Below are 10808 nucleotides of genomic sequence, written 5' to 3'. Positions count from 1 at the left end.
ATTGACCATCTATATTACATAAATTAACAGATACTCCTTCTTTTTTGACTTACATGTCAAGAATTTTCCTAAACATGTCTCCGAGTCAACGCTCGGACGACGCGACTTTAGACGAGGGCGTCCTTATTTAGGACATTATAACACTACATGTGTATTTATATATTTTCTATTTGGCTTAACACTTAAGTGGCATATTATTCATTTTTTTAATTTTTAAATATGTAAAATTTGATGACACGCTTTTTATATTATTACTTTACTATGTCATTCACAAACTTTATCATTATACCTAATAAGAATTTTGGTGTCATGTTATAATTTATCTTATCATTCACAAATTTTATTTTATTTTCATTAAAATGATTTAGATAAAGATGATATCTTAAAGTATATATAAATTTGTGATTGTGACTAGTGCCACGTTTAATCTTAACTATTCATCTTTCAAGAATTGATATAAATTTGAATGGACGATAATTGTTGAAATTAATTTGCATGTATATCTTCAACCACTTTCCCATCTTACAAACTTAATGTAACAATGATAATTCTATGATATTTTCCAATTGTTTGTGTTCATGATATCTCTTCACAAATAGAAAATATATGCACACACAAAATTGATACAATAACTCAACATATACTCTCTCTGGGTGTTGGCCTTAACACAATTTTATAAAACATATTCAATCCATAACAATATGAGAACATCAAAGTCGTTATATATTGACCTTGATGTTCCCATTACCATTATTCCTAAAAGGTCAAGGTGATGTGGTTTTCTTTGGTAGAAACAGTACAAACAAATCAATGGAACAAACAACAAAAATGGGGGGGCTATTAACAACCTGAAAAACTAGATACAATTCTACAGACATGAAATAGATGATATTTACACAAGACAAGATTCTAATCTAAGTCTATGACACAAACAAGGCTGATTGCTTTCTTGCGTGAGACGGAATCAGCTTCACCAGCATTTCGGCGGGCACTCCCTTAAGCTCTGTGACAGATCAAAAGCAACACCAGCATTACAGAATAGTTCAATGCGGTGATATAATAACATGATACTCGGATGAAAATTAGTTCTTACCGTTGGCTTTGAAGTTAAATAAAGGAGGAAGATGACGCCCATTTGGTAGGCGGGTATTTGGATCACGCAATTCGTCGAAGAATGGATGAACCAAAGCCTCCAACTACATTGCACAAGGCACAAAACAATATAATTTTTATAATTTGGAAATGATATAGGACTATTTCCGGCTTCTCCATATATTGATAAAATTATACACTCACGGCTGTGCTTCGAAGATTTGGAGAGTATTGCAGAAGTCTTGAGACGAGATCCACAGCCTCAGGTGGCATACGCTTGCGAAAGATCTGATGATAGCCATTTGTATATGTTATGAATAGTACTACGAAATAATATGAATAAATGGACTGGAAATAATTCCATTATAATACCTTGTGCCATGGATGAGCTTTGATTTGTGGGAATTTGAACTCGGTGTAATTAGGATTCATACACTTTATTTCTTCCCTTGTTGGGGTACCTAAAACCTGCACGTGAATCCAAAAATTCGTAAGTGATGAAAGTTATCGCATGGCATTGAGCAGCATAAAAGAAGGGGACTAATTACATAGATTGAAGTGACGGTTATTCAAAGCAAGTATCGTCGTGCAAAGAAAAAAACGACAGTAAACAGAAAGCTTATATTTTAGAGTAAAATATGTTAGATTTCATCTAACCTTGATAATTTCAACGAGCTGATCAACTCCACTCGCACCAGGAAAGAGAGGCTGATAAGAATATGAATCCCATTTTTAGTTTCTAGAGATACGAATTCCAAATAGACGATAATCAGATATACTTAACAGGTAGATAGATACCTGGCCAAGCAAAAGTTCCCCAAGTACACATCCAGCTGACCAAATGTCAATAGCCGTGGTGTACTCGGTTGCACCAAATATAAGCTCGGGAGCTCTGTAATATCTAGAACAGATGTAAGATATGTTTGGTTCACCTTTGACCTGTCAAATATGTACAAAATTTAATCCCGATAATATAATCGACAGACAGTGAAAAACAGACAATAGGTTTTTCAGGTTGAAGACAACAAACCAGGACTTTTGCACTCCCAAAATCACAAAGCTTCAGCTGGTGGTTGTGAGGATTGACCTGTTACGAGATAACAGTCAAAAGAGATATACATAAACTATTCTATCGGATACGAAACTAAATTAGTCTCACAAAAGAAGGAAAAATACATATTGAAGCAAACTAGAACTACTCCAAACAAAGATTTAAGTTGCACGATGCAAATCAACGCAAAAAGACTAGAACATTAAAGAAAAAAGTTACCAAACATACCAGTAGATTTTGAGGTTTTATGTCCCTATGAGACACTCCAACACAGTTATGTATATAAGCTAGTGCTCTACATATCTACAAAATAAGAAATTGAAGGAATGAGAAACAAAAAAGTGGTATGCACAGTAAATACCATAATTTGATAAAGTACATAGAAGCATACCTGGTAAGAATAGAGTTTTACATATATCAACGGCATCCTCTGATTCATTTTGCTGTAGTGTCTGATCACGCGATGGACGGTCTCAGGAACATACTCAAGTACCAAGTTAAGATAGAGTTCATCTTTTTCAGTTGTTGAAAAGAAACAATGCTTCAAAGTTACAACATTGGGGTGGTCCAAAAGGCGCATTGTTTGTAATTCCCGGTTCTTGTACCTCTTGTCTTGAAGTACCTTCTTTATAGCCACAGTTTCACCTGTCTCCAAGCATTTTGCCTGCACCGTAAATGAAAAAGAATACAATAAGCAACAGTTTACTTCAAACTGTATCCAATTAAAACATGCAAATGAAAGAACATGGAAGGGACTAACCTGGAAAACTATACCAAATGATCCTTGTCCAACAGCACGCTCAGCCATGTAACTTATTGTCTACAATCATAAAATTGTCGCAAACATCAAACAATGCATAAATGACCATGTAAATAGCAACACGCACACAGACCAATAATCCATCCAACAAATGAAATAACAGAAATGAACCTGCTTTGGCTGGCCATTTTTACCACCTATGGTAGTGACAATTACATGTCCTGCTTCAGTACTATTTCCATCTACCACACTTGCTTCCATTTCCTGCATTTTTTTCAACAAAGTTTTGACATAAGCTGAGGGTATGTTTGGATAAACAACCTAATCAAACTTTTTTTTTGTCAAATAGCCTAGTGGCTGGAATTCACCCTTTAAAAGTGAAAGGGTGGGATGTCATGTCACCCCTGCATCTGATATCCCTGCACAGCTACCGGCTGAGCTGACTATACAGGACAACCTAATTAAGCTTTATTCCATGCCTTACGCATTATCTATTTCTATATAAAATAAAATGAACTATTTTCATATAAGCTATAAGATATTTTAATAACACCTTCCAAATAGTCTCACAAATATTTATGTCTAAATAAACTTCAAATAAGTCAATCCAAACACTCCCTAAATGTTTAACACAGAAATAGACTTTTTTTATGATTTATATTCACCTTATCATCCTTAATTCTCATGCCAAGAATCTCCTCAGGTAACCTATCAGCAGCAATTACTGAACTTGCATTTACATCTCTTAATCCAGAAGCAGGTGCAACACCCGCAGTTGCCATCATCACCACAAGCAAAGTAGATCAGAAAGACTTTTTTCAGCTTCAATTCAATCAACTACCTAGGTCATAAAAACCGTTGTCTATAGGAAAACAGAAGTAAAAACCCTAAACAGAAAACTAGCTATTTCAACACCAATTTTAATTTAGCACCAAAATCTGCAAAAACAAACAAAAAATTGTTAATTTAATAACACTAAAATAGAAACAAAAAACAGACAAAGAAAGCAACAGAATAAAATTAACTGAAAAAATTGTTAAAAATGATTATAACAATAAAACCTAATTATTAACAGAAAACATCCAGAAAAATATATGAGAGGTTGAATTGGGAAGAGAAACTTACGGATCCTGATTCAGGGAAAACAAGAGAAGTGTGAAAATGGAGATGATAGAGGAATGAAGGAGAAGTTCTGAAAAAATGCAGAGATGTTTTTGTTATTCTTTTGTGGTGTGTGATTTTATGTTGTTCTTATCTAATCTTGTTAGTCAACAAAGACAATAAAAGCGCCCAGACAATTCTTGTTCTTTATTTTCAGCTCTTTTGACCATTCAATGAAAAATAACCAATGCCTTTTACTTTATTCACAAACACGTTACACGTGGCATGTTATCCTTCATCGTACGAAATCACCTTGTATCATTGGTTTTCATTAATTTATTATTTTCTTGATTAATTTTAAATATTAGATCTTGAAAAACTAAATATCCATTTTTCTTAAAAGATTTTTATTATGATTAATTAGCAAGTTATTTTGATGAATTAGTTTTGTGAATTATTGTTAGATTACTTTTTTTTTGATTGATTTCATTTATTTAAGTTGTATTCTCTCGTTCTATTTTGTGTATAAATTGTTGATTTATAATTTGTGTGTATAAATTTTTTTATCAAAATTAATGAGTATAAGTTTATTTTCCATTCACTAACTATTAAATTGGTTAAGATGAACATGATAAAGAAAAGATTCTCATTAAAAGGAATGGTGAAGGAAGGGTTTCTTATATATAACAAGGTGCCTTGCACTATAAGCAATTAGATTCTACCACACTACATTGTATTTTAGAGAGGAAGCTACAAATCCTAACTACCTCGTAACAACTTTTATAATTGAAATCAAGGTAGTTAGTGATGTATCATGGTATTGTTATCATGCTCCACATGCTTAGTATTATCATACTTCAATATCCCCCCACAAGTTGAAGGTTGATAAATGTTTATCATCTTTAACTTGAGTAATAATGCATTAAAAGGTTGAAGATGGAAGGTTTTGTTGCATAAATCAGCAAGTTTATCTTTGGATTTGACTGGAAGTAACTTCAAGACACATTTGTTTTGTTTTTCTCTTACAATGTGACAATCAATTTCCAAGTGTTTGGTTCTTTCGTGAAAAACATGATTGTAAGCAATATGAATTGCACTTTGATTGTCACAATATATGACAGGTGTTTTAGTACATGGGACGTGCAAATCATTAATGAGGTATAAAATTCATTGGAGCTCATAAGTGGTTGATGCAAGAGCTCTATACTCAAGCTGATGAAGATCTCAAGACTCTCAACTATTCTGGTGTCCTCCATGAAATGAGGGATCGACCAAGGAAGAAGCACTTGCATGATGATAATGACTTGTTCCTTGGACAACATTGGCTATGGCACTTGGTGCTGCAAATTCTTGACGACACTTATCAAGTTGAGCTTCTTGAACATAAAGCAAGCCCTCAACCTCATAGATGTCCATTGGTTCAGTTTTGCTGTATGTCATCATGAAAAATGGATTGTATTCCTCAGTATATTTCTTGATCATTTTCAGTTCAGCATGCAGTTGGTGCACTATTGCCTTCATCTGTGCATTGTAGTGCTTGTGCACCTTATCCCATACATCACATGCATGTTTGCATGAAAAGTGTTTGATCCTGCACCAACCATTCCTCATATGTTTCATAAGCTTCATAAACAATATTCTCAAGACGGCCACTTTCATACTTGAACATTGGTGGAATGTGAGGATTAACAACCATTTTGTACAACTTATGTGAGATGTTCACTCCTTCAACTTGTTGATTCCACAACAAGAAATTTTTCTCTTGAAGTTTGATAGAAAGTTTGGGAGCAAAAGTGTTCTTGGAACTCGAAAACCTCATGGCTTTCATGGTAACTTGCGATTCTTGATTTTCCATAGCTAAAGATCAATACGGAAAACACGAACATACCTTTGTCTCAATGCAGTTCAGTTTCTCTGAAACTAAAATCTTCAACCAGAGTGCAGAACTTGCAGTTGTTCGAAGATGTCGATCACAGTTTCTCTAAAACTTGTGAAGTTGGTGAAATGGTGAGAGCAGAGGTGCGATATGTGTGAAGCAGAAGAGTTGATCCCTTAAGTGATTGATATCATGTTAGATGTGAAAACTGAATCTCCATTGATGAACATGATCATGCATGAAAGAGAAGATGAATGTGTATTGAGAAATTCAAACTTTACTTGATTCATATGTAATATCTCATTATTGAATTAGTTATCGCTTTGCTTATTTATACAAGAGTGAAGTTAGTTACAATCTAACTAACTTCATGCATACACTAACTACCTTAACATGCATCATAACTAACCTACCATACCCCTTCACTAATTTTACTACTTCTATATTCCAATATTGCTTAACATTGTATGCCAAGTGAAAAATACAGGTTATACATCATAGGCAGATAAGTTTTTATCAAACTTCAATTGGAATTTCATACCAGCATGTAGAATTTTCACTTAATTACACTTAAAATTTTTATAAATGTTACATGATTTATGATATAAAGTTAATCAATGTTTATTCCACTAATTTAATCAACGCCCACTGAATTGTAATTATGGATTGATTGAAAATTGCAAATTAGCTGTAAAGGTGTGTGATTATATATTAAATTCGGAGGCGCGTGTACATCCATTTTCAAATTAAAATTTACGAAAATTAAATCTCTATATTTAATCATATTAAACATGTTCACCTAATTTTGGAAATTTAAAATAAAACCACGCGTCCAAAGGGAAGAAAATGAAAGGTTCGAAATTGTCAATTTTTAAAGACGCGTGATATGTTGTATGTAATTGCTAATTACGATATAAAGCTCATTCAATAGTTATGGTAACATTTTTAATCCATGTCTATTGATATTATGTATGGTATTCATTATTAATATTTGGATTTGTAATAGCAACTTAATAATATAAATAATTTGATATTGTTTCCATTTATGTCTTTGATGAAATGTATAAGAGCATAAATACATGGACTAATTAATGTTTATATGATGCACATTTTCAAGGTGAGAAAAGCACCCTAATGTTTATATGATGCACATTTTTAGTTAGATTTTAAACACTCAATTTAGAGCTTGAATCAAAGTCAATCAGAATCTAAACTCTTGAATATCTTTATCAGATTTAACAACAGAATCTAACTCAGAGGTAAATAAATAATCGTTTGGATTACAGTTCAGAAGCAAGTAAAATAAAGTAAGAGATACAAACAGTTATCCTTACTCAACCACACAAGTCTGAGATTTCATTGCTCAAGCACACAAGTTTAAGACTTCCTTGCTTTAGCACACCAGCTAAAAATGTCATTTGCTCAAACTCACGCGTAAGAGACTTCAAATGCTCAAACACTAAAACAAGAGACTTCTAACTCTATAATAATCTGTTAAGAGATTTGAGGAAATATTAAACTTATATACGATTGGAGGTGTAGACAAAATACAACTTAGAAAGACTAAGATTTAGAAACTTTTAAAATATACAAAATGTTAAGATGTTCTAAATCTAGTAAATTTGATAGAGTGACTTCTCTTTAATTGTCAAGGTTCAGAGTCTGTAGCATTGCGTTGAATTGTAGCTTGGTAGTCTTCTTCTGATTTTCTACTTCTTATATATAAAGGGAGAAAAGAGGTGTTGAAGACTTTCACCAAAAAGGTTAGTTAACTTTTGTACTTGATTAGACATATCAACAAAGCATCTTTCTACAAAAGGAATTATCCGTTGAAGCTCGGACATCAAAGGAGAGATTTGTCCTTAAGTCTTCACGTGATCAAAGTGTTTTTGAGTCTGTCAGAGTTTCCTCGATTGAAGAGACTCTACTTCAGAGATTAGCTGATCACATCATCACCAGAGATTGACTTTTTTCAGAGTTAACTTCTTTAGAGTTTGAATATTTCATCATAGTCAGAGTCTTGCGAAGTGATCTTCAAAAGTAGAGTTTTCAGATGCAGATTCATCAAACTTCTCTTTTTATTTATTCTTCATCATATAATTTTGTATACTTGAACAAAGGTTAAAATACTCAATTATTCTTTTAAATATGTTATTATCATCAAAACTTAAAGGATGTGATATCAACCAATTTTATTCCAACATATTTTAATCCTTAATTAAAAAGCATTTTAATCAAGTTAAGTGATTGATTAGTAAGTGTAGCCACAACAAATTATTGCAAAGATCACGACATTAAATTATTGTTGCAAGACGAAAACATAAGATCATGCTTATTATACCACGAGCCCTTATATTTTACAGTCATGTTATAAGAAGCTTATTTTTTGGTTTCACATGGAGTTCACCTCATAAACTAATTAACTTTTACCATCATGCACAACAAATCATCACATGAAGTCTTATATGACATTACTCATCATCATCATCAATACCTTAGAATCTCTGGGTGCTTGACTTTTGCATCTACTTTTCAGCAAGGCATGACCAAACACGATCCCCTATGCTAAGAAATGTGTTTTCTTAGATTTGCAAGTTGGCGTTAAAGGTTTTATTTTAGTCGATTTTCCCACACAAGAAATATTCTTACCTAGAAATGTCCAATTTTATGAAGGCTCGTTCCCTTACGTAACCAATATGTTATCTCTACAACTTGACCAAAATACCTCATCACATAATACATTATCCTTGTTTTGTCCATACTTGCAGCTTCAAACCCACAATTATCCTTAATTCATTCATAAATTAATTGTCTCGCATCCACCTAACTCTAATATGAGTGACATTAATAGTTAAAAATTCCTTAGAAATCAATTAGTAATAATTGATATTCAATTAGTTATAAATGTAATTATATTATTATCTATTATATATAATTATATTTGCATATAAATATATAGTATGTGTCATCATATTCGATACACAGAAACACAATCACAACATGGTATCTAGAGTTGGCCACCAGCGCCGCCACTCCCGACGATCTTCCAGCGAGATACATATACCATCGAAATCGCCTCCTCTAGATCGGCTCGCCCACAAAATCTCGTCGTCGCCCTCCTTCCCATATGCCCTCACATGTCATTCCTCCTTCCGCGTGTGGATCTAACGTGCCACCGCTCTAGTTGCGCGTGACAGCGGGTCTGACGGCCCTCTCTGTCACGTTTTCCATCGTCGATGTCGCAGTCCTGCCCTCTTTCCAGCTTTGTACTCACTTTTTTGTTTACTAAGATTCTGCTTATCCCGTGTGAGAAACTAATCAGGACAACCAACTACAACATATAGGTTGGTGTTGTCAAAATATGATTTCACGGTCAAGGATATGAAGATCACTTAACCACAAAATCAGATAATATTCTCGCCGTCAAACGGGATAAGTGGAAACAAATTGATGATTCTCTATGCATTGTGTTATGGTTTTTGTTATGGTTTTTGTTATGGTTTTCTATAGCAACTAATCTCCAAGTACAATACCAAGCCTTTATCACTTGCTATGAAATTTGGGAAAAGGCTAAGAAAGTATTCTCTAACGACGTCCATAATTTTTACAGTGTCATCCTCAAACTCAACTCTTTGAAATTGGAGAATATGGATATGCAAGCCTATCTAAGTAAGCTTGATGCATTGAAGGAAAATTTCACAACCCTGATGCATTTTACAACAGATGCAACAACTCATGTTGAACAACACAGTAAGTATTTCATGATCTTGGCACTTGTCGGACTATCACCAGAACTTGATTCTGCTCGTAACCAATTTTTATCGGGATCAATTATTCCTAACTATGAAGCAGTTAGTGAGCAACTGTTGCGCTTGGCTACACCTCATGCTTTTGGACTGGTTGCTACTCCATATCCCACTGAATCATCTACTCTTGCTTCCCACTACCATGGTCGTGGTGAACGAACTGGAGGACGCGGTGGTCACCGCCATGGTATTCGTTGTAACTATTGCAATCGTTATGATCACATTGAATCTGATTGTCGTACAAAGGCAAGTGAACAACAACGACAACCAAGGGTCGCTGTCGTTGCTCAATCGACGATCAATAAAGACGTTATTATTCACGCTGGTGATTATAATGATTTCCTTCAATTCAAAGCAACCCATCAACTATTATCATACGCCATTGTTGCTCAGTCTAGTAATCTTGTAGTCTTTGTCTCTACATCCTCTCTTGGTCCTTGGGTCCTTGACTCTGGTGCCTTTGATCATATGAATGTAATAAATCCCTTTTTATACCACTTCTCCTATTCTTATTCTTTGTCTTTTATCACTATGTCGGATGGCTTTAAAATCAAAGTTCAAGGCCTTAGTCAGGCACATCCACTTCCAAACTTATCTTTAGACTTTGTCCTTTACATTTTTGGTTATCCTTTTAATCTGATATATGTTAACAAGCTCACTCGTACTCTTGATTGTTCAGTCCTTTTTAATGATACTTTTGTTTATGTCCAGGATCGATGTACATAACATACGATTGAAGTAAGGAGTAAGTTCGGAGGATTATATCATCTATCTCCACCGATGGCATGTGCTTATATTGCTTCTCAAGATCTTACACATCAACGTTTCAGTCACCCTATACTTAATAAAATGTGTCTTTTAATTCCTAGTTTTTCTAAGCTTTCATCTTTTGAGTGTCAATTGTGTCAATTAGGCAAACATACTCGTAGCCCTTATTGTCAACGAGTATATAAAATTGTTGCATCACTTTTTGCTTTAGTTCATTTTGATATTTGGGGTCCTAGTCGTGTCAAGACAACTTTAGGATATTATTACTTTATAACTTTCATCGATGATTTCTCATGATGTACTTGGTTATTTCTAATGAAAAATCATTTAGATGTTTTTCATATATTCCAAGAG

At 33.8% G+C, this 10808-nt stretch overlaps 1 protein-coding gene across 1 annotated transcript; it reads right to left on the bottom strand.

The window, feature by feature from the left end:
- Positions 1-656: 656 nt before the first annotated feature.
- On the bottom strand, positions 657-4236 carry LOC127091841 (glycogen synthase kinase-3 homolog MsK-2). The gene is made up of 13 exons (XM_051030555.1): positions 4029-4236; positions 3569-3841; positions 3075-3167; positions 2904-2963; positions 2535-2807; positions 2372-2446; positions 2123-2179; positions 1891-2031; positions 1750-1800; positions 1465-1560; positions 1297-1380; positions 1094-1196; positions 657-1003 (listed from the first exon to the last, which is right to left on the bottom strand). Exons 2-13 carry the CDS (start codon positions 3686-3688, stop codon positions 921-923), a joined length of 1236 nt encoding a protein of 411 aa, XP_050886512.1. The 5' UTR covers positions 3689-3841; positions 4029-4236; the 3' UTR covers positions 657-920.
- Positions 4237-10808: the final 6572 nt, after the last annotated feature.

The sequence above is a fragment of the Lathyrus oleraceus genome, chromosome 6 (genome assembly GCF_024323335.1).
Source record: "Lathyrus oleraceus cultivar Zhongwan6 chromosome 6, CAAS_Psat_ZW6_1.0, whole genome shotgun sequence".
In the NCBI taxonomy this organism is placed as follows: domain Eukaryota; kingdom Viridiplantae; phylum Streptophyta; class Magnoliopsida; order Fabales; family Fabaceae; genus Lathyrus; species Lathyrus oleraceus.
The sequence above is the reverse complement of the archived record's forward strand: the minus strand, read 5'-3'. Positions and strand labels throughout refer to the sequence as shown.

Bases quoted from the DNA above. Each gene is read 5' to 3' on its own strand.
- LOC127091841 (XM_051030555.1), bottom strand. From the start codon at position 3,688: ATGATGGCAACTGCGGGTGTTGCACCTGCTTCTGGATTAAGAGATGTA. The intron at 2,964-3,074 runs GTTCATTTCTGT...TTATGATTGTAG, and splicing joins AAAATGGCCAGCCAAAGCAG to ACAATAAGTTACATGGCTGA. The intron at 2,447-2,534 runs GTATGCTTCTAT...CTTATTTTGTAG, and splicing joins TAAAACTCTATTCTTACCAG to ATATGTAGAGCACTAGCTTA.